At 47.1% G+C, this 23,450-nt stretch overlaps 2 protein-coding genes across 2 annotated transcripts; one reads left to right on the forward strand and one right to left on the reverse strand.

Moving 5' to 3' along the window:
• LOC135831011 (L-asparaginase 1-like) lies at positions 1-16,395 on the forward strand. The gene is made up of 15 exons (XM_065343252.1): positions 1-362; positions 1,023-1,155; positions 1,917-2,054; positions 3,119-3,221; positions 3,915-3,998; positions 4,808-4,934; positions 5,142-5,254; positions 5,687-5,872; positions 6,219-6,446; positions 7,031-7,126; positions 7,458-7,621; positions 13,926-14,015; positions 14,586-14,682; positions 15,241-15,303; positions 15,814-16,395. Exons 1-15 carry the CDS (start codon positions 212-214, stop codon positions 15,907-15,909), a joined length of 1,869 nt encoding a protein of 622 aa, XP_065199324.1. The 5' UTR covers positions 1-211; the 3' UTR covers positions 15,910-16,395.
• LOC135831012 (N-acetylglucosamine-6-sulfatase-like) lies at positions 16,160-23,248 on the reverse strand. The gene is made up of 5 exons (XM_065343253.1): positions 22,757-23,248; positions 20,014-20,555; positions 18,940-19,073; positions 18,029-18,342; positions 16,160-16,691 (listed from the first exon to the last, which is right to left on the reverse strand). The coding sequence occupies exons 1-5, from the start codon at positions 23,022-23,024 to the stop codon at positions 16,405-16,407; spliced, it is 1,545 nt and encodes a 514-aa protein (XP_065199325.1). The 5' UTR covers positions 23,025-23,248; the 3' UTR covers positions 16,160-16,404.
• Positions 23,249-23,450: the final 202 nt, after the last annotated feature.

Consider the following 23,450-nt stretch of genomic DNA (forward strand, 5'->3'; position numbering starts at 1 on the left):
TTGAATTTTAAAATACTTTCAAGTTTCAGTATTGTTTCTTTTTCTCAACAGTCTGGATAGAATGTGTCTTCCAAGTCTCTGGACTTGGTTACAGGTAGTCAACGGATCATCACACGACTGGGTGTGAGCTTAGCTAGAGTGTTGAAGCGTAAACTGGTAGCCCTTATTTTTTTCATTGAGTTGAGCTCATTTTGAGTTCTGGTGAAGCAGTATGGAAAGGTTTGTAACACATGAACTCGGCGACCATGACGGAGGACGAATATCACCAGTGGCCAGTGTGACTACACTGGATATTCACGTTCGGGCCCATGTCCTTGTCCTCTATACGGGTGGCACAGTGGGAATGATGCCTGGCGAGAATGGTGAGAACATGAAGTTAGAATTACCGTGCACGTGTACTTGAAGTGCACAGTCAACTCCTGATACTAAGTATCCAACACTAGTGTGACATCATGTATGCTGTAGCAGAATGCATTCACAGCACACACGTACCGGTACTGTATAAATGCATTCACACCACACAAGTATCGTATGCCTCCGATTGTCCAACGGCCCATGCACTTTAACAGTTTGTTACTTTTACTAAAGTTTTAGCCTGGTTCACATTCGTCGGGGCATGACGGTACGGGACGTCATAGAGCCTGGCGGGAAGGCTGGGGCGAGCTGGAAAAATCTGGTATGATCCAGGAAATAGCTGTTGCGCAGTTCAGCGTCGATCAGCGTTAGTCATAAGGCACGGCCCGAGACGAGTTGGTACTTTCGGCCCTAATTTCTTGTTTTCACACTATTTATCCTCAAGTGAGGCGGAATCACGCTCACAATACCATTTTGTCATGAAAACCAAAAAAGGAACCACGGGCTTTGTGCCATTCTAATGATAGCCATAGAAAAGGTAAAACACAACAACGAAGTCCTGAAGGTTTCCAAAATCGATTTTCATCTCTCTGTCTCTCTCTCTGTCTGTCTCTCTGTCTGTCTCTCTGTCTGTCTGTCTGTCTGTCTCTCTCCCTCCCTTCTTCCAGGGTATGACATACGGGCAGATTGTTTCGAGCCCTTTGTGAGGAGCATCCCCTTATTTCATGACAAGCTGTTGGATGTCTCAGCAGACACAGAGTCTTACAGTCACCTTGGTCTACCCGAGCCCTTGGCTTTACCGTAAGCAACTGGATCTGCTATTGTATACTGATAGGCTGATAGGCGGAATTGTTTACCTTATTACTTTTAAGTTTAAGCCCGAATTTTGTTTTACAGCTTATACTTTCCTATTTCCTACGCTAGCCGCCATTACATTTACCAACTTGTGTCCACACGAAGATCCCTGGTGTGTCTGCACTGGCCCAGCTCTACTGTCAAAGGCAGTCGCTGTCATGGCAGCGTATTGCTCGATCAGTGCCTGCACGCCTTGCATGGCTTGTGTGCTTTCCACTTTACGACTGGAATATGCAATTCGCAGCCAGATTTGCGTTTATGCGCCTCCACACACTTAATTTATATGGTTATGATGTTGCATTTCCGACCGTTCCGTTGCATTGAGGTATTTGCAGATTGTGTTTGTGGAGAAGAACGGCGTATCTGCTACATATAGACTTCTGCAGATAAAGTAGTAGTGTCTGTGAATAAAAAGAGGCCTTAATGCCCGAGTTGGAGAGTCTTCCACTCAGAAATTCCTGCAGGATAGTGCTTTACATGCGGAGAAGAGTGGCAGAACCTTACCACTTAAAGTCTCTGTACCAGTCTTCTCTCTTCTTGATCGAAACAGAACGTAATTTAATCTCCGATGATTTGGAGCGTGTTGTAACGCCTTTCTGTATCGGCAGCTGCATCATTCCAGGCTATAGTTGTCTCGGTGTTGTTGTTGTTGTTGTTTTATGTCTTTTGTTGCCTTGTGGATTTCTTCTGCTCACCTCCATTACAAGATGTACGGGCTCAGGTCAGCGGCGCATAGTCTATACTATCAAGGAGTATTCGCCACTGCTGGATTCTAGCAATATGGACATGGATGACTGGGTGCTTATCACTCAGGACATTAAGCACTACTACCAACACTTTGATGGGTGAGTCAGAGCTCCATACTGCAACATTCTACACCTTCTCGTGTTGCTGTCAGAGCTCCGTACTGCAACATTCTGCACCTTCTCGTGTTGCTGCTGCCGCTTCAAGAGTACAGTAGTGTATGTGACATGTATGTGTGTACGCTGGCTCCAGGACTGCCAACAACATTATTGTACAATGCTGCTCAATGAAATTCGATTGCGCTGATCAAGTTTGCACCCTGCACCAGTTCACAGCCCAGTATTCACAGGTCAGGGCCTGCACAGCACCCTGTGTGGCATTGATTCGCACGATCGGATTTCATTGAGCAGCACTGTATATTGTAGTCAAGGTGAACATGTCGGTACTTGACTCCTATTCTTTTAAGCCTCTATTGTCGGTACTTGACTCCTATTCCATTCTGTTTACTAAGTATCCCGTTCAACACAACCACACAGTACCCTGTGCAACGTAACAGCCACAGCGTATGCTATCACCATCATTCGTGTGAGAATTTGGACTGTTCTGAGACTTGACCGTGATAATTGTGGCAAGTTTCACTGCATTTGGCTGTCCATTTTCTCAGCTTTGGTTCAAGTTAGTAGAATCTTATAGATATAGGAGATTGCAAGCTTCAAAGGTAGAGTTTGACCAAATGCATTTTTCTTCCTTTCTTTAGTCATTGATGCGCGGGCTTCAGTTTGGTTTCTGACCTAGCTGACTGGCTGGCTGGCTGCCACAGACGTCAGCTCGGTGCGCCAGTCTTAGTTTATTGAAATGATTCATGACCCGTTCTCCATGACCACTTCACTTTCCAGTGGCCAGTTCCTTTCAAAGTTTGAGCAGCATCCTTGCAGGAACTGCTGTCGAGTATGATCCTGCCATGTCTCTGTGACTTATAGAGTAGGTCAGAAGATGAACGTTCTTGCCATATGCTGCTGCTGCTAGTGTTGGTGTTGCTACTGCTGGTGTTGTTGGTGGTGGTGGTGTTCGTATGTAGCCAGGTGCTGTTCACCTCTTCTTGCTTCTCGCTGCCCAAAATGACCTGGTGGATTTTTCGATGTTGCCTTCTTGTTCCCCGGTGCAGTTTTGTGATTCTCCATGGAACAGACACCATGGCCTACACAGCCAGTGCCCTGTCGTTCATGTTGGAAAACCTAGGCAAGACTGTCATCCTCACCGGCTCTCAGGTCAGTATCCGGGGCTATGCTTGCTGTGTTTGGAGTGTCAGTATCTGGGGCTATGATTGCTGTGCTTGTAGTGTGCTATTCATTCTCCTGATAGTGACGAGCTGCAATGCACAACCCAAATGTCATGTGTTATTGCACCCATCGTGACCTCCTCCTAATTTCTAGTAACCAATAATAATAGGGAGGTTTAGTCCCACGTAATCCGTGGGTACTTTACGTGTGTGTACCACGTGATACTCAGTGACCCACGTACAGACGTTTTCTGATTCACGACATACCGTGTATGGAGGCTCACCCACGTTCCGCCAGAACGTGGGTGAAAATCAGAATGGAGCGCATTTTGCGAGCTGTGAGGGTGCTCAGCTGAAGAAGTTTCCGAAGCACGAAATCAAAACATTCGATGAGCTTCTTAGGCTCGGGTAGCTTCGTCTTTGACCAGGTTTGGGCCTTTCGCTTCATGCTTTTGTTTGTTCCGTGTGACTAAACACAACATTGCAACGTGGATGCCCTTCATCCACTTTACGTGGATCACCCACGTACGCGTTTCCGTTACGTGGGAACTAAACCTCCCTAGTATACTCTCACGTCCAGTGACCGTCCGTTCAGAACGCTTTGTTACTGCTTCTGATTGTGTGTCCCCATTGTGTATTTTCCAAACTAATTTCTCATTTCTATCTGCTTTTTTCCTTGCAGATTCCCATCTCAGAAACACGCAGTGATGGCATTGACAACTTCCTGGGAGCGCTCATGATTGCTGGAACCTATCCTATTCCAGAGGTGAGAGTACTTCTATGTAGCCAGGTTAAAAAAATCGACTCACTCTTATTATTTTGGAAAAGAGAAGGGACAATGTGTTACGAGTTATGACTAACTGTCCACCAAAGTAACCAGATCATAATCCGCAGATTGGGTATATTATACAGCCAGAGAGTGCGATATGAGGGCACAAAACCGACAGGGTGTACTGAGACATTCAACGGCCTGACACCTACCTCCAACACATCTACGAGGCGCAAACCAACAACCTTCCGACTTGGACGGTTCAGATCAGGAAAGGTCTAAAGAGGGGAAGCTCGTATTATTTTATCCTCTTCTGTCATCCTCACAGTCGTGATGACCGCTACCAAGACTGCATACTAGTAGCCTTCAAGAACGTGCAACTATAGTCTACAGGGTCTGTGCTTGCAGGAATTCATGTAACAGTTACATGTACATGTACAGGTAACTTGGGAATTGCCCTGGCTTGTACAGTATCAGGCCATGGTCGGACACGTGTGTGCGGAACGTAAGGGTTTGACTGAATCAATCCACCACACCGTATGCTCTCTCTCTCTCTCTCTCTCTCTCTCTCTCTCTCTCTCTCTCTCTCTCTCTCTCTCTCTCTCTCTCTCTCTCTCTCTCTCTCTCTCTCTCTCTCTCTCTCTCTCTCTCTCTCTCTCTCTCTCTCTCTCTCTCTCTCTCTCTCTCTCTCTCTCTCTCTCTCTCTCTCTCTCTCTCTCTCTCTCTCTCTCTCTCTCTCTCTCTCTCTCTCTCTCTCTCTCTCTCTCTCTCTCTCTCTCTCTCTCTCTGTTTTCACTTTGGCCCAGGTCACATTGTACTTTCACGGGAAGCTGTTACGTGGCAATCGTGCTGCCAAGTGTAGTTCTGATGCCCTGGCTGCGTTCAACTCTATGAACATCCAGCCGCTTGCGCTGGCTGGAGTGAGAATAGTGGGTGAGTTGCCGCCTTCTGCGGGTACTAATGCTTGTGCTTTCAGCACTCATGTACGCATGGCGTGTTCATCCATTATGATACCATTGTATTAGCACGTGCTGAACAACTTGCTCGGTAGTCCTCTCCCCCCGCCCCAGTTCTGAGGCCAGTGTAGCAGACACACTGATCATGGATAGTCGGTTGTTATGCTCTTCTCTGGTCTTGCAGTGGAGTGGGATTTGATTCATCGGCCGACAACGACAGCAAAGTTTGACGTACACACAAAGCTAGAGCCACGTGTTGGTGTCCTTCGCCTGTTTCCTGGTATCGCTTCAGAGACAGTGAGTGAACTCGAGCTTCAATGACAGTTTGTGCCGGGAGCTCTTTCTGCTCAGACCAAGACAGTGACATGTGCAGAGAGAGAGAGACAGAGACAGAGAGAGAGAGAGAGAGAGAGAGAGAGAGGGGGGGGGGGGGCACATCCCTCTTTTCAAAATGTCAATCGTGGTGTAAAATCCCGTTCATACTCCGAATATGCCAAGATCGTTAAAATTATATTCGGCAGTCCATCCATGGTACATGGCGTGCAAAACGTTGGACGCTGGTCATGTACAACTCAGGACAGATGGTCACTGTTTGCATTGTACAGTATATTGTATGTAGAATGCTCTCTGCATGAAAACAAAACAGTCACTGAAATTTGGTGATGTTGTAAATTCAACAGTGACACTCTGCACATGTACCTTACTGCTGGTTACTTGTTCTGCTGTCAGGTGCGTCAATTCCTGGCACCACCGCTGAGGGGTTGTGTCCTACAGACGTACGGTGTGGGTAATGCACCATCTAATCGTGAGGATATCCTCAAAGCATTACACGAGGCCACCGAGCGTGATGTTCTGATTGTCAACTGCACGCAGTGCGTACATGGTGGTGTTGTGGATTCCTATGCTGTGGGCAAGGTGAGTGGTCTCGACAATGTCTGGAGTGAGCATGCTGCACGTCGCCTGCCACAATACTGTTTATCTGCTGCAGCAGCCGCTGAGGTCAATGCAAGCACTAGTGTTGCCACTGCATTATATCGCATTGTGTTGCTACTGCCGTGACTGTTGTTGATGCTACTGATAGTGGCACCTGCTGAAATTCTTTGCAGTTTTTTTGTTGCTTTCATGATACTTTCATTTTATCTTGAGCAGGAGATTTCTTTAGCTTTTACACGGGGAGTTTTGCTGTCCTTGCTTCGTTGATGCCATGGTACATATTTGCAGGTCTGTATGTTGTGTCTGATTGTGTGCTCTGTGCTTGTAGACACTGGTGAAGGCTGGCTTGATTTCTGGCTCTGACATGACGCTCGAAGCCGCGCTAACGAAACTTGCCTACGTTCTCGGCAAGCAGGCTTTGAGTCACCAGGAGCGCCGCAAGCTGATGCACGACAATCTACGCGGTGAGCTGACTGTTAACCTTGGCCAGTTGGCATTGGATGACAGTCAGTTCATTTTGAAAGTGGCACAAGTCATCGGAGTATCGACTGGACAGGTATGCAGTTGTTTCAGTAGTTTCGATGCCTTTTGCTGCTCTGCAATTTTTTTCAAATTTTAAACTGATTGGTTCTTTGACCCTGATCCACACACTAAAATGGGCTATTCTGGTCCTCCGTCAGCACATTGCTCATGCTTTTGTAACTACCTAGGGAAAGTGTCTGTGCCCTAATTTTCGATTAATTTATTTAAAAAAATATTTTGGAAAGCTGTTGACTTGTGGATTGTGCCAGACGATGGTCTAAATCTAGTTTGTAAAAGGTGAACAACTACCAGTATGCAGCAGCTGTTCCTCTTTCTGAAGGCATGACCCCGGCCTCCCTGTACTTGGCCTCAAGAAGGTGACATTTTCAAACTGATATGTTTTAACAAATTGGATCCTGTGCGATGTGTGGCTTATACAAGGTACAACTGGTGGAGGATTACAGGAGCATTTGAGAGGTATCTTTAATTGTCTTTGCGTCCATACGCAATGTGAAAGGCCTCTCTCAATGGGTTGAAACTACGAATTGGTGCACAGTTTTTCTTCCTTTTTCTTCTTCCAATGAAACTTGGGCTTTGATTGCATGTTTCTTGCTACAGGAGTTGAAAAAGGTCGGATCTGCCCTGTTCCCATCACTTCTTCTTGCTGCAGCGAGAAGTGGTGACATACGTCTGATGAAGGAGCTATTTCGACAGGTCAGTGAATCACCCCCCCCCTTTTTTTTACACGATGGTTTTGTTGTATGTAGAGCTTTGCAGTTACTTTATCCTGTGTCTAGTATGTTCAGAGTGTAGATACGAACATGCCGGACTCTGATCTTTGCCCCTTTTACATTATTGTGTTGTAGAAGTCTGCAGTTAGTGTGTTTACATTGTCATGTGTCCTGTAATAAATATGTTGTTCAGGGTGCGGATGCTAACACGTCTGACTCTGATCTTCGCCCCTTTTACGTTACACACAATTGCTGTGTTGTAGAATTCTGCCGTCAGTCTGTTTACATTGTCCTATCTCCTGTAATATGTTCAGGGTGCGGATGCTAACACGTCGGACGCTGATCTGCGATCACCCTTGCACGTGGCCTGTGCCGAGGGGCACACCGACATGGTGCGCTATCTGCTGGAGCGCGGCGCCTCGGTGTATGCCCGCGATCGCTTTGGCCGAATGCCACTCCAAGACGCTATCTGGGGAAAGTAAGTGTCCGATCTGAGGGTGTGTTTCTGTGCAGATGTACGGAATCCCGTCGGTGTTTGTTTAGTACTGTTTACCTGCTTGGCTGCTCATTGTGTGCTATGCGTGCACTTTTGACCCAATAAGTCCGATAATCACTGGAAGACAATCGCTGTTCCAGCATCATCACTTTTGGATAGAGGTTATGTCTAGCTAGATCTTCTTCCGAAAACAGTTTTTCTCATGAAATACCTTCAGACTACGCTTCATAATGGAAATAGCAGTAAACACAACAGGGTCCTGCACATTCAACACCTAACCGCGTCTACGGGACTCTGCGGGATTTTGCACTTCTGTACAATGTTGCCTTGTCACTGAAGTGGTATAAGATTCAGTCATGAAAGAGAAGCAAGTGATGAAGATAGTAGGTTGATTTACCAAATCTTCCCAGTTCCACCAGACACGAGGACTGTGGCTGCAGGCATGGAGTTTGCCTGTATGCTAGCGTCCACATACATACATGTACTGTAGTATGAAACAGGGGCGTGCTCGGCTCCCCTTCCGGGGGGGGGGGGGGGGGGGGGGGGTGCACCACTTCCAGACAACAGCAATTTTCAAAAGGTTGTACCGGTGACATCATCAGATATTTGTACATGTGACGTCATTTAAGCTGTGTTCACAACTGGCGCGTGGACGCGGTACGCTTGCGGTTCATGCGTGCCCGGACTCGCGCTCAACCTTTCACAAAAAAACAGCAATCCGAGTCGTATTTAGCGCTTGCGACACCTTCGAGTACTAATTTTTTGACCCCGCCAGTCAGAGTGGCTGGCATGCACGCTGGTACGCGCCTGATACACGCTGAAAATTCCAACATGTTGGAATTTCCATTTCGGTGCGTTTCCGTACGCATGGCGCCCCAAAAGCCAGCAAAAATACGCACAAACGCGTGGTTTCACGCGTACACGCGCCAGTTGTGAACACAGCTTTACTGTTACAAAGATTGTATGTCATCAAGAATGAACACAGTACAGCATCATATCACTTTTTTTCAAAATAAAGGATGAAAACTTACAAATGTTTAAAAACCAATCCGTCGACGGCACTGTGCCAGGCAGGCCGATGCAAACACACATTGCATGGATGTAGCTAAGAACAATCGTCACACTATCTGGACAGGATTCGGCGAGGAGAGTGTCGAAAGAACAGCTTCAGCACCTCATCTGTGTTTACAGGCATGCCGTAGTGGGTATGCAGCAGAGCAAGCCTGTTGCAACGCTCTCCAGTCATGGTGCTCCTCAGGTAAGTCTTCAAACGCCGCAGATTACTGATGCTGCGCTCACAGGAGCACGTGGTTACGGGTAGCGTGGCTAGGAGGATGAGCAGCTGCGTCACTCCCTTGCACAGGCTCTCCTCCGCTAACTTGGCACAGTCAGCGAGGCTAGTAGACAGGTGCTCAGGGGAGATTGCAGTGAGAACAGAGAGAGAGAATGTATCCAGCTCCGCTCTCAAGGTTGCTAGCCTGCATCCAGCTGGGAGGTCCTCCTCGTACTCTGCTGCGAAGGTCATCACGTCTGTCTTGGCTTCTTCCGGGTTGGCCAGCAAGCGACAAGCCTTTGCCAATCTTTTGCTGGAGTGGACCGAATCTCTGCGTAAACTGTCCCAAGAGCTCGTCCAGCAGAGGAACTGACACTGCTCTGCGGAAGTACTGCTTAGGAGTGTCCGCAAGAACATTGTCTCGACCAAGTTGACGACGACAAGTGTGAGGTGCTGATGGCTGTGTCGTATCCGGACGGCCCGGGGTTAGACCCCAAGGCTGCGGTTCGACATGAACTAACTTACTTACTAAACCTTCACATTACAAGGCCGTGCAGTGGTGGCCACTTGGAGAGAGTCCACCAACAGAATTACTCTTACGCACGCACGTACACACATATACCTAGACATACTCTCATATACACACTCAGGCATATACAGACACGTACACTCACACCAGCGTTCAGGTTTACTCACATCTTCAAAGAGGGTACATGTAACTCAGTCCAAGAGAAGATAATGAAGAGCACAAGGCAAGAGAGACGGAAGCTGAAGCTTCTGCCTGAAGGCGGAAGGCAAGAGAGGGAGAAAAACAAGGTGATAGCAATAAGATCTAGTTGCGGCCATGGAAATCCATGGCCACGAGATTGCTGGTCCCGCATGCAATAGCGTATCAAACCGTAGTAAATATGTGTACGAACTGTTGCATAAAGAGCGGGAGCCATGTGGGGAAATAACAGCGTATACCAAATAAGGAAGGCCCCAGGCCTTGTGTGAAGACATAAAATAAAGACGATTATGAACCCGTTTACGGGAGATAGATAAATAATTAGACACCTAAATACGGCATACTTGTCCCGTAGAGGCCTAAAAGGCACGTGTCAATGGTATGGATACGACAGCTGCATATTGACACTGGCTGCCCTGTCCACAGCTTCCGTCCACCAAGTGGTATGGTAGTTGTCCACGGAATCACGGACATTCTCAAGTGTGGTCTGAGTTGTGGCGATCTGCTTGTAAGCTCGGCATACATCAAGCGACTTTTCCTGCAGGCCAACACAGAGGCCACGCAGGTAGGCCATGATGTTGGATGCGACGGAAAATGTCTCGGCGTTCCAGTCGGCGCGGTTGTTGGCAATAACCTCAAAGGTGGCAACCACAGCTGGAAACAGGTCTGCGAAGGCTACGAGAGCAGTATGTCGCAGGACCCAGCGTGTACGGCAGAGGCTGACCAGCTTCTTCTTGCGTCTTTCATTCACAGTGTCTGTTGGCATGTCTGTGATGATGGCTTCCAGCCGATTCTGACGTTTCGGAGTGTTCTCGAAGAAGAATGAAGTCTCTCTTGGAGTCGTCCACATGTTCGAAACTAGCGCAATCTTCAATGTCGCCATAACACAGAGGTTGAGTACATGGGAGCTGCAGTGAAAGTAGACTGCCTTTGGGTGATCCCGTTGTATGACAGCTGCACATCCATTCAAACGCCCCGCCATATTCGCAGCGCCATCGTAGCCCTGGCCTCTCCACTTTGCAAGATCAAGATCCCAAGAATGGACAGCATCTTCGATCTTGGTCGCAAGAGCCTGGCCTGAGATGCCCGTATCACAGTCGATGAAGCCAAGGAAGTCCTCCTTAACTTCAAAGTCTTGGACATACCGTACGACAATTGGCATCTGCTCCATGTTGGCTGAGTCCGTGGCCTCGTCAGCCAGAATGCTGAAGAATGGTGCAGAACGGACAGTCTTCAGGATCCTCTCCCGAATGTATTCAGCGCCGCAGTCAATGAGCTCATTCTTGGACCTGGCAGAGCAGTAATATACGCGGTGCCCAGCTCCACCAGCATGCAGATGAAAGTCACGAATGACAGACGCATCACCAGATCTGGCCCTGAACTCCAGAAGAGCGAGGAAATTTCCAGGATTACCACCCTCCTTGGAGAAAATTGAAACTTCATCCACCAATTGGTCAGCATCAGCAGCACCTCCACTGGCAGCAACTGCTTTAAACTGAGCAAGCTTGGCAATGGCATCCAAATGGGATCGCTGCTGCCTGTGTTTCTCGTACAGGGACGTGGCCTTCTTAAAGTTTACACACGCTGAGGCTGTGAGTTGGCCCTGGTCAGCACCACTAGGAAATAGAAGGCAAGGTAAACAGAAACCTCCTTCACACTTCGAGGAGTGCACTAGCCATGGATTATCTGACAGCCGCTGGTGTCGAAAGCGTCTGGTTTTCCCGTCCTTGCCTGGAACAGCAGGAACCTCGTACTTCGCTCCAGGAACGAAATGGTGGTTAATTAGTCTGCGCTTCTCAACCGAAGACAGCGATGATGGCAGAGAAATCCAACGTCGTAATTGGAGATCATACTGCTGCCCAACATCGTTGATAGTCGTCGCAGTCGTCGACGCAGATGCAGAGGCATTGCTCGCAGATAGGCCGCTTTCCCTGACCTTTGAAGAGGCTGTAGCGGCATTGTCCTCTCCAGGAAAAATCTGAATGTCATCAGTCGAGTCGGACTCATTATCGTCGTCTACAACAGCCACAGGCTCATCACTCTCGCCGGACTTTCGTTTTTTCCCCCCAGCAGAAAACAGCTCACTGATAGTGAGCTGGGTGGAAGCCTTGCGCTTCCCTTGAGGCCGTGACATTTTCAATCAGATCATCTTTATCACAACTGGCAAAACTAAAAGTAAGTGCCTTTGCTCCGGTAAACAAAAACAATAATCGACGTGTTGCGCTGCTGCTGCCTGCAACAGTTACTTCAGTAGTGAACTAGAAAAGTCGCAAGCACTCGTACCGTGCTGCCTGTAATGTAATGTAATGTATGCATAATGCTAGTCCGTGCGCGGCGGGGCAGTACTTGTGGTAACATTCGTAACCTGATCGCACGTATGTATGACTGAGTCACCGGCCTCGGCCTTCCCTTCCGTTCTCTTTCCTTTCAAGCGCTGACGTTCGTGTGCGACGTTCGTGTGCATCCTTTCGCGATGTCGTGCAATCTGATATGACACTTGACAGGCTGTACGTACGGGACTGCCTGGCTGCATGTAGGCCGCACACCAGGCCCCTACTGCACTACAACTTACTAGTACAATGTACAAGACACAGGTGCAGGATGTGCTCCCGCGAGGTCGGGCTTTCCGCAATACATTGGTGACTTTTCAAAACCCCGGTCGAAATATTTTGGGGGGTGCACTTTCCCCCTGTGCCCCTCGCCAAGCACGCCCCTGTCAGAAAGCATCAGTGCATAGCATGTACACGGGCAGCACTGAGCACTCGTGTACAACGCTTTGCCTCAGCATCCCTCAAAGAATCTCAAATAATCCTCGAACCCGGATGGTGAGCCAATTTAATTATGGTAAAAAAGGAGAAGGACAAAATGTTACGCGTTATGACTAACTGTCCACCAACGTAACCAGATCATATACAGTCAGCGAGTGCGACAAAACGGCACAAAACTGACAAGGAGTACTGAGACATTCAGCGACCTGATACCTAGCTCCAATACTTCTCCAAGGAAACCAACAACCTTCCAACTTGGAAGGCTTAGGTTCGAAACGTCCAAGAGGGGAAGGAAAGCACAACGAAGAAGAGCACAAGCTACGCCCCACGGCAACAAAGAATGCCAAAGGTCGCTGAATGTCTCAGTACTCCTTGTCAGTTTTGTGCCATTTTGTCACACTCGCTGACTGTATAATTATATTATGATCTGGTTACGTTGGTGGACAGTTAGTCATAAATCGTAACATGTTGTCCTTCTCCTTTTTTACCATAATCCTGAACCGTTGAATATGATTTAATATTGACTGAGTACGAGGTCAATATAGGAAATAAAAGCCGAGGTCTTTTACGAGGTCCTGTATTTCCTATACTGACCAAGTACGAAGTCAATATTAGATTTATCACAACTAACCAAAGCATGTGTTCAATCGCTAAAAAGGAGTCAAATATAAGCGGTCAATAGCCCTCAGGAGTGAAATATGCAGGAATATTTGACTGCTTAGGTATAGCAAAAATCTATGGGAGTCAATACTAAGGGAGTGATAGTACTGTGTATCTTTTGGACGCGGAGCAACTAGACAGAACGCACTGGCTCGACGTTGTCGACAGATGCATGACCCTCATTTGATTTTTCATACAAGTATGAGCTATATGCGTGCTGTATTATTATTATTATCACTCTCTTATTATTGACCCCCACAGAAACTTGTGATCTCTAAGCGGTCAAATATCAGCATATATTGACTGCTTATATTGACCACTTATTATTGACCACTTAGCCCGAGGACTTAGAACTTTTTCCTCAACTTAGAAAAAAATCAGAAATGAAAGAAGAAAAATCTGAAGTCAAATGCTGGGATTTGAACCCAAACTGTCAGATTCTCAGTCAAAGAACTTGGGGAACATACTACAAGAGGCAACTGAAAACTTCGGTTTACACAGAAGTAATGTCCAATGTAAACGGCATATGTACATACTATTATACTATTACAATAGTATTCCTTTCTTCCTATAGCAAAGCAAAAACAGTTTTAGGTATGCATTGTCGTGATAAATCTATTATAGCCCTCATAATCGGTCAATATATGAAATATAGACCTCGTAAAAGACCTCGGGGGACCTCGGTCTTTTACTCGTTCTATATTTCATATATTGACCTCTTTAATCGTGCAATAATAGATACTTATTGCAACTTGCAAGGGGAATTTGTTCTGTACTTGTGGAAGTAGGACGAAACAGTGGCATATTCTATTTTCGCATGCAGCAATACTGAAGTCTGCCTATTGCTTCTGCTTGTAGGCATGCTGACGTGGTGCAGCTGCTTCGTAAGACTGGTGCTCACTTACAACTGGGTACCGCCGAGTTGGCACATGAACTGACTGCCGCAGTGTAAGTCATTGCAATAGTTCGCGTAGTATTGTGATGAATAACTAGCAAGATTGGTTGCGGTCTCCTTGCTTACCTCTTGTACCGCATTCAAACTTGCCTTCTCCGGGCCCTGGTCACCATTATTCCTGAATCCACCAACCAGTGGATGGTCTCTCTGTACGTCATGTTGTGTGCTATACTGTGTACTGGCAAGGGCAGTTTGACTATATCCTTTTTAGTGCACTTACTGACTCAGAACCAGTCAGATTCCTTAAAGGAAGTTGGTTGCTCCCCCCCCCACACTCGGTACTTGGAGCTCGCCCTCCGCCCACCTGACGTGATACTTGACTGACTGATGATTTCCTTATACCGAATCTAATGAAGCAAATGCAGAAAGAACCCACACCCCTAGAGTGACAAGGCTGGAGAGGGGATGTGTGTGTGTGTGTGTGTGTGTGTGTGTGTGTTTCGCCTGTGCAGGTAGTGTCAGTTAGTCAGGTGAACAAGTCAGCTGATGTTTGTCTGGAATTTCTTTGAAACGTATTTTCTTTACGTCCTCTCTCGCTGACCGTTTCTGTTTTTCCCGTGCAGATTTTCAGAGCACTCTGTGTCATCTCTTGAAATGTGGTGCTTGGCTGGTGCAGACTTCAATGTCTCTGACCACTTTGGCATGTCACCCCTACACACTGTAAGCAAGGCAGCTTTTTTGTAAAGTTTTCAACAGTGCCATTCCAGATTTCCTTTCATTATCCTTCAAAAAGCTTTTACGGAAGAAGTGCCGTTTTCTGTTCTAAGTTGTTCTCTAGCATGCATAGGCCCCAGAAATGATATTCGTATGGGGATACGTATGCATTTTGTTGTACTTATGGATACGTATGCATTTTGTTGTACTTATGGATACGTACGCATTTTGTTGTACTTATGGGGCCTCGAAGTTCAGAACAACGTACTTTCAAGTGGCCATAAGTACAACAAAATGCATAAGTATCCCCCATACGAGTATCATTCATGGCGCCTATGCATGCTAGAGAACAACTTAGAACAGAGAAAACAGCACTTCTTCTGTAAAAGTTGTTTTCACCTCCTAAGAGGTTTCAGCTACCTCAAAGGCTGTCATGCTACGTTTGGAAGTAACGGCAAATTGAATAGGGAGGTATTGCTATGCGGGTGTCCTTCTCGCTGGTGCCTGCTTTCACAAGCTCGTGCTAACCCTTGGAACTACGTTTTAATCCCTATGAATGCACAGTGTGTAATGAAGAAGGATGCTGCGGCTGTAGCCTACCTACTCTCATTGCGTGTGGACACTCAGGTGAGGAAGACCGGCGTGTTGTGTGTTGTCTTCATGTCAATTCACTACATACAACCACCATGCTGTTGTGGTTCATTGAATGATGCTAGTAGTGCTAGTAGTGCTAGTAGTGCAGGTGTACATGTCAAGTTTTTGTAACTGCACCTGACCTCCCCCAGGTCCAGAATGGGTATGTAAGGTAGAAAGGAAAGTCACAACGAGCACATGCATGTCGAGCATTGGGGAGGAAGGATATCTTTTTTAAGCTGAGTATCCGCACAATGGGCATATTTGTTGGAGGAAAACCAAAAACACCCGCCGCAGTGGAGCTACCGGTACCGTGGAGTTCTTTGAAATTGGGACAGTATAATACTTGTACGTCCAATGGATGTGATGGAGGGTGTGATTTATCAATATCCAGCTCCTTCCATCCACACACGAGACCCAAACTTCCCTTCTCCACTGCTACTTCCTTTGTGCTGTTTCCATGTTTCATGGGTGATCCTCTTGATGGCTGCACAACATGTATAGATGAAGAATGAGTGGGGCAATCGGCCACTTGATGAAGCCAAGCGACTCGACTGCACAGAAATCGCCAAGCTGCTGGAAGAATACCAGGAGAGCTGACTTTGGGACTGAACTGAATATCGAACAAAGTAGACAGTGGAGAGAGACTTTCTCGCACCCCTGATATGCTGAAAGTGCAATCACGATGCTTTTCCGACGCCGCCGCCTTTGGTTGTATTTTTAGATTTCTTGATGTCAAATTAAAACTTTTCTAGCAGGCTAGAGAGTGCTTGATCACACAGTATCTCTCTCTTAAAACTAAGAGTCATTTCAAATATTCTGCCCAATATCCCAAGCAGGCCAAGAAATCTTCACTAAAATGAAAAATGTTCCATCATATTATTATTATTTATCACAAGGTACACAACAATATTTCTCTAACGCATAAAACGTTTATAAATTCTGTTCAATACCATAGCCACTAGTAATTTTCAAGTAGTACTTTTCTAGGTTGTTCGTCTTGTCCGTCCACACTCCACCCTTCCCATTCAATTTTTCATCTTTTCATAGGTACCACCGGTGAAGATACTACTTCTTTGGCTGAGATTGATATGCCTATTGATGGCAGGATGGGCCAGAACATTCGCGTAGCTGCTGCAGCCTGGCTTTCTGCTTTGCGATAAGCGCTGCGTTGGCCGTCTTTGCCGCGTTCTTCAGCTGCCACGGATCCTCGCTCAGGTCGTAGTACTCCACGTAGTTAGTCAGTGTGAACTCACAGTAGATAGTGTTGGCAGTGGTGCTCAGTGTGCGCAGGCAGGTGTACGTGTTGTTGCTGGCATCAGTTATGTGAAAGTCAGACAGCGGCGGGCCAGGGCACGCCGACAGTCCACATGGTGGGTTCCCTGCACACAGAGGAAGTGCACAGGAAAATAGTACACCTGCTGATGCGCAGAGTAAAAAGAATAGAAAGATGAATAATAGTACATCCACGCACTAATCTGGTTCATTTACCTGGCCAGAGTGCAAAGTGGTATAATGTATCTACCTTGCCAGAGTGATGCTACTTCAAAACTAGAAGACTTCAAGTACAGTAGTGGGTGGTTATATACTCTTGGTATCGGTTATAGCGTGGGTGTTTGAAAAGCGACTTTCTATTCTTATTTCCGATATTTCTTACACACGATAAATCAAGTGCGACATATCAGATGCATGTGCGCAGATACAGGATGGCCATACAACGCATCGCTGCTGTGTATGCGGGTGTTCATAGTCATCATCATAGTCCCATACGCTTGCCATGTGGCTATGCAGCATGGGATACATGACAACAACAGTTGAACCTGCAGCACTACGGATGCAATTCAAGTCGGATCAGAACTGCATTGGACAGATGTTATTACTACAGGCGATACACTTTGTACTAATCTGGTATGATTTGCTACACAAAGTCCATTCTTAGGACCGATATATTCTACAATGTGATAACATTGCTTGTAAGAATAAATGTTCACTTGAAACCCATGTTATGATTATGAAAATACGAGAGGTCATTCTTGTAGGCACTGGCAGTATATTCTTTTACACGACCACGCTATAACCGATACGCACTGTATAGTAGGAGGTACCTCAATAGTGTATGCAACACTGGGATACTGTGTACGTGGCTGGGTGCTTTGGAGAATTGTTTGAGCAGATGCACATGTAGCAACTTTGATCGTTAACTTTATGCATCACCAACGAGAGAATGTCAGACCCAGCCTTACAGTAGCATGTATAGTACTGTGTTGTAGAACTACGGTAAAATACCGCGAGAGCGCCCCACCATCTCGTCCTTTCATGGCCGTATTGTGGAGGCGGTGTCCTGTCTGCGGGTCCTACGGTACGAACCGTGTGCACCTATGCACGTTGCAGTCAAGCCGTACTCAAATTTACCTCCGAGCGGACATGAGCTCCACGCAAAACCTGCAAGTGTGACCTTCTTAGTACACCAAGGTTTCTCACACCGTACGAACTTCGTTGCACTCTGCCATACGATTTTCCTTTCCTGGCTGTAAAATCAAGGGGGGGGGGGGGGGGTGTTCTGGCGGTACTTTACGGTACATGTACTAGCACAGAGAAATACAGAACACTGCTGTACTCTTACTAGGTACACCCCATCCCTGCACAGGTCATGGGCCATGTGTTTACACCTTTACGGCAGTACACACTACAAGGAGATTGTTTCATAGTCATCGCTCACCTTCTCCATGGTAGTCAATGAGAAAGTCGTCACGCCATTCCGCAACCGGTGGTTGTCCAGCAATGGTCGCTTCCTCTTGTCCGCCACTAACCAGCAGCGGCTTCAAACTGCGACCATCCATCTCTTGTGGGGCTTCTTGGCCGCTAAGAGCAACCATGGTCGGAGCGATGTCGACGTTGAGTGCAATCTGATGCAGGGTGACATTCTTGGGAATGCCCGGTCCACGGAACATGAGTGGTATGCGAATATCATGTTCGTACGGCTGTCTCTTGTCGCCTGGAATGCAGAACTGTCCGAGCTGAAAGCCATGATCACTGCACAAAGCATGTAGCAAGACAATTATTGAACAGCAATGTAAGTCCTGGTTCAAGCCCTGTTTGGAAGTTAATTGGGAACCCGTGGCCTGGCATGAAGGAAAGGAAACATGGATGCAACGAAGTGGGATTTTTTTCGGTCTGGCCCCTTTGTGTGTCTTATCTACTCATGTCCCACCTTTCACAAGCTGCATCTGTGCCTTGATCCTTGAGGGTGGTGGTGTTCTTGTGGATGCAGAAACCCAGTCCGACCGAGTCTCACGCGAACCGTGAATCGTTTTTATGTAAACAAGCTGCCTTCCAATCCAGTTGACAGATATGTGCTTTAGATCCCTTTCCATAGCTAATAGCTATGCTCTAGAAGTTACAAGAACCATACCAGGGTTAAACCGTTGCTGTTGACAGATACATGTATGATCAGCTACATTGCACACATACAAACACGCACACACACACGCACACACGCACACACACACACACACACGCACACACACACACATGTCCAGGCACTGAGTTGCAGCTGGCCATTCAATTGTTTCCAGGACTTGCATTCAGGACAAGGAAAACCCACTCGGCACTATATGGTTGCAGGCTTACCTTGCAAAGATAACATACGTGTTGTCCAGCACATTGGCCTCTTCCAGGGTACTCATGATCTCCCCAACCAGGTCATCAACTGATAGCAACGTCTCCCAGCGATGCTCAAAGGTCTTGTCCGACCCGTTGATGTGCTGCAACAATCATGGAATTATGACATCATCACCCATACGAGCACCCGGCTTGTAGGCTTGTATTGGATTTGGGGCTCAGGAGTCAGGACAGACTGGAAAAATCACACTCGCAACAAATTAGTGTTTCAAGCTTTCCTCTCGATACAATCGAATTGAGCTGTCCTGTTTCAGTAAACGTGCAAGAAATCTAGCAATACAGTGTGGTATGTGATTCCTCTCTGTCTTGCTAAACGTATATTGTAAAAGCAGACATTTTCGGTGGTGTTTTATTTTCGGTAACTTCTGTGGCGAAATTTTTACCGAAAATAAAACACACCGAAAATTTCAGTATAGTACTACAGTAGTACACTTACCTGGAAAGCGGGTTTACCGAAAATTTCCCTCCACCGAACCGCCGATTTCGGAGAATACCGAAAATATTTCACTACCGAAAACTTCTGCTTTTACATTACACCCATATCTCACTTATCCGGACCTCAAAGTTACGGGCACATCGGTCTACCGGGCACCCTGTGGGTGAGTTACAGTGGAAATATTACTTCTCTTCTGTCAGTTGTGTGGAAATATTGATGGTATTTGGCAGATCTCGGGTCCTTCCCCTTCGTAACGTACTTCAGTATGAGATTTAGAGTTCCGGACATTTCCAAGCTATGACCAGTGCCCGGTCCCGGACGGGGGTGCCCAGGTAATAGGGACATTTCCAAGCTATGACCAGTGCCCGGTCCCGGACGGGGGTGCGCAGATAATAGGGACATGAGTGTGCATGTAGTACATTTCACAACATTTAAAGACTTTTAAAGAGTATACTTTCATGCCAGTACTGAGTGTACAGGAACTCTCACGATAGCACGGCAGTACATGCACTATTCATCATATCAGCATACATACATACATACATACATACATACATACATACATACATACATACATACATACATACCCTGTCATCCATGGTGGAGGTTGTGCGCACCAGCCAGTGCTTGTCCTCGCTGTGGTAGTTCCAGTTGGGCGTGCGCGGTGCCCGCTTGCCGTCGTACACGTGCGAGTATTGCGGCGCCGGGGTGAACGGACCGTGAGGTGCTGGCGTGGCCGAGACCAGGAGAAACGGGGACGAGGGCGAGTGCGCTATCGTCTTCTTCAGGAACTGCACAGAGTTGTTCTTGATGAGATCGGTGAAGTAGTCCGTGGCGTACTCCGTGCCATGGTGTTCCGATACGCCATTGTTGCTGACGTTGTAGTCATAGTACTTTGAGTTGCCAACCAGTCCAAACCAATGATCCCAGCCTGGTGGAATGTGCTCGGGTCCGCCACTCTGCTTGAATCCATACTGGTTCAGGTACTTGCCCACGTAACCCGTTGTGTAGCCGGCCTTCTTCAAATGAGTAGCATAGGTGTTCAGCTCGGCGTGTTTCTGCCAGTTGTACGATGCACAGTTGCCGTAAATAGTGTTGTTGACCGCGCCGTGGTTGTGAATGTAGTTGCCTGTGCAAGGAGATCACACACGTTAGCACAGCACAGTAGACTAGACAAGACGCAGGCGGCTAGCTCACAGTGACCATGCTTGAATAACAAGAGAGCCGGCCACGGGACACACTACAGACTACAGTATGGAGACACATGCACGCGCAAGGGATGGTCAAATTACCACCGGACAACCTCACCATGCACATGAAGCAAACTGAAGCTGCCGGGGCAGTTACCGTATTATCTCTAATATAAGCACAGTCTCCAATGATAGCACGTCTCCAATGATAGAACACCTTGGGGCGGCATTCAAAAAATAAAGTGCTCAGTCTCCATTATAAGCACACTGTGTACATTCATTATCTGTGCCGGCGAAAAAACCCTGAAATGTGTGTGTCTGACATGAATTTGGCATGGCAACAGGCCTCTGAAATGAGGTTGAAATAATAATGGAACAGTCTCCAATAAGAACGTCTCCAATAATAGCACGGGGTGGAGGTACATTGAAAAAATAAAGGACCGTGCTTATATTAGAGATAATACGGTAATGTGGTTGGGAGAAAATGGTCACGGCAACTGTAATTCATTTTTTGATTCTCCTGTGTTGATCAGCTAGCGGCGATGCAGTGGCAGACGCTTTCAGGAGCCCTGCATAGGTGTGTGCCAGCTGCATGAAACACCACAGCTCTACCGCAGCAGCTCTGCACGCAAGCCAGTCTCCAGGCGCATGTATCCGGGGTGATATACGAAGGGTTTCAACCTCGTACCACAATAACCTGGCCATATGCGCGCGCCGATGCCAAACCAAGCAGTAGTCCTCAAGCAGTAGTCCTCAAGCAGTAGTCCTCAAGCAGTAGTCCTCAAGCAGTAGTCCTCAAGCAGTAGTCCTCAAGCAGTAGTCCTCAAGCAGTAGTCCTCAAGCAATAGTCCTCAAGCAATAGTCCTCAAGCAGTAGTCCTCAAGCAGTAGTCCTCAAGCAGTAGTCCTCAAGCAGTAGTCCTCAAGCAGTAGTCCTCAAGCAGTAGTCCTCAAGCAGTAGTCCTCAAGCAGTAGTCCTCAAGCAGTAGTCCTCAAGCAGTAGTCCTCAAGCAGTAGTCCTCAAGCAGTAGTCCTCAAGCAGTAGTCCTCAAGCAGTAGTCCTCAAGCAGTAGTCCTCAAGCAGTAGTCCTCAAGCAGTAGTCCTCAAGCAGTAGTCCTCAAGCAGTAGTCCTCAAGCAGTAGTCCTCAAGCAGTAGTCCTCAAGCAGTAGTCCTCAAGCTTGTAGCTCACTGCTTATGCATGTATTCTTTGGCATCAACGTCCGGGGGTTGATCAAACAACAAGAGGTTTCCATGCAGCCCGGAAGCCATACGATATACGTGTCAATGTTTCAGAGAAGCTAGTAGCAATCTGAGATTCCGTTTTCCACTTGCCAGCTAAATGCATCTTCATGCCATCACCATGGTCACGGCCAAGCACCTCGCACAGTAGTATCTGTTATCATGGTTATGGTGTACTAGCTTGTGTTCGCAACAGAATACATGACTTGTACTGTCTGTCTTTGTGAGCGTCTGTATTAAATTTTGGTCCTTTTGGAGGGCAATTGTCATCACGTGCGTACTTCTCAGTAGGGAGGTTTAGTCCCACGTAATCCGTGGGTACTTTACGTGGGTGTACCACGTGATACTCAGTGACCCACGTACAGACGTTTTCTGATTCACGACATACCGTGTATGGAGGCTCACCCACGTTCCGCCAGTACGTGGGTGAAAATCAGAATGGAGCGCATTGTGCGAGCTGTGAGGGTGCTCAGCTGAAGAAGTTTCCGAAGCACGAAATCAAAAATTTTAATATTGGATGAGCTTTTTTTTGTAGGCCGGGGTAGCTTCGTCTTTGACCAGGTTTTGGCCTTTCGCTTCATGCTTTTGTTTGTTCCGTGTGACTAAACACAACATTGCAACGTGGGTGCCCTTCATCCACTTTACGTGGATCACCCACGTACGCGTTTCCGTTACGTGGGAACTAAACCTCCCTACTAACTTGGTTTGTATGAACTGTGGGACGATTGAAGGAAGAACAACTCTCAGGTGTATCCACCCTTTCCTTGCATTCATTCAATACTGTCGATAACGTGTTTCTTCTGCACTGTAGATCTACACAAAGCCATTGCTAAGAACAGGGTTATTCATTGATAAACCTAAGGTTAGTAAACTAACTTTGAATTATATGCCTACTCTTACCTGTCAAGTAGCTTGATCGACTGGGACAGCAAATAGGGGTATGGACGAAGGCGTTGTCAAAGAACACCCCCTGCTCGCGGATAAGTGTCTTCAGCTGCTTCATGGGTTCTAGTCCGCCCAGCGTGACATCCTGATCGTCAGTCAGGATAAACACAATGTTAGGAGGAGATGCTGCTGCTGCTGCTGCTGCTGCTGGAGAAGCATCGCCATGCCGCGCTCCCACCGCACTGCACGCCACCAATGCGACAAGAGCAGCTTGCAGAAACATTGCTGTACCGGACTTTCCTCGCTATAGATAGTATAGTCGCTTCTTCACGTTTCGACCAATACAAGGTCGGAATGGATACTTTCCTGACTTTCTCAGTTCGTCTTCGTAAAGCACGACAATCTACAATCGATCCTCCCCTATAGTGACCCGCAGATGTTACAAAGGCAATGCCTATGAGGGTAGACTAGTCTAGACTATAGTATGGGAAGAGGCTAAGTAGGTGGATATGGACGCGGCTTCAAGTTCAAAAACAGGGCGGGAACTGTATCACTGCCACTCATACCCAGTGCGGGGTCATATCAGGCATGATTAGATTTAGAACGATATTTGTATGATAGATATGAGTGATGATATGCGTGCAGCATACTAAAAGTCTACACTGCGCTGGTTTACAGTCCGGAACACTAAACAGTCTAAAACCTGATA

Source organism: Sycon ciliatum, chromosome 1 (genome assembly GCF_964019385.1).
Source record: "Sycon ciliatum chromosome 1, ocSycCili1.1, whole genome shotgun sequence".
Classification (NCBI taxonomy): domain Eukaryota; kingdom Metazoa; phylum Porifera; class Calcarea; order Leucosolenida; family Sycettidae; genus Sycon; species Sycon ciliatum.

Excerpts from the sequence above, each read along its gene's own strand:
- LOC135831011 (XM_065343252.1), top strand. The coding sequence starts at position 212 with ATGGAAAGGTTTGTAACACATGAACTCGGCGACCATGACGGAGGACGA. Across the intron at positions 4,935-5,141 it reads GGCTGGAGTGAGAATAGTGG|TGGAGTGGGATTTGATTCAT; the intron begins GTGAGTTGCCGC and ends CTGGTCTTGCAG. Across the intron at positions 7,622-13,925 it reads CAAGACGCTATCTGGGGAAA|GCATGCTGACGTGGTGCAGC; the intron begins GTAAGTGTCCGA and ends TTCTGCTTGTAG.
- LOC135831012 (XM_065343253.1), bottom strand. The coding sequence starts at position 23,024 with ATGTTTCTGCAAGCTGCTCTTGTCGCATTGGTGGCGTGCAGTGCGGTG. Across the intron at positions 20,556-22,756 it reads TCGATCAAGCTACTTGACAG|GCAACTACATTCACAACCAC; the intron begins GTAAGAGTAGGC and ends CTCCTTGCACAG. Across the intron at positions 19,074-20,013 it reads CCTCCACCATGGATGACAGG|CACATCAACGGGTCGGACAA; the intron begins GTATGTATGTAT and ends TGATTGTTGCAG.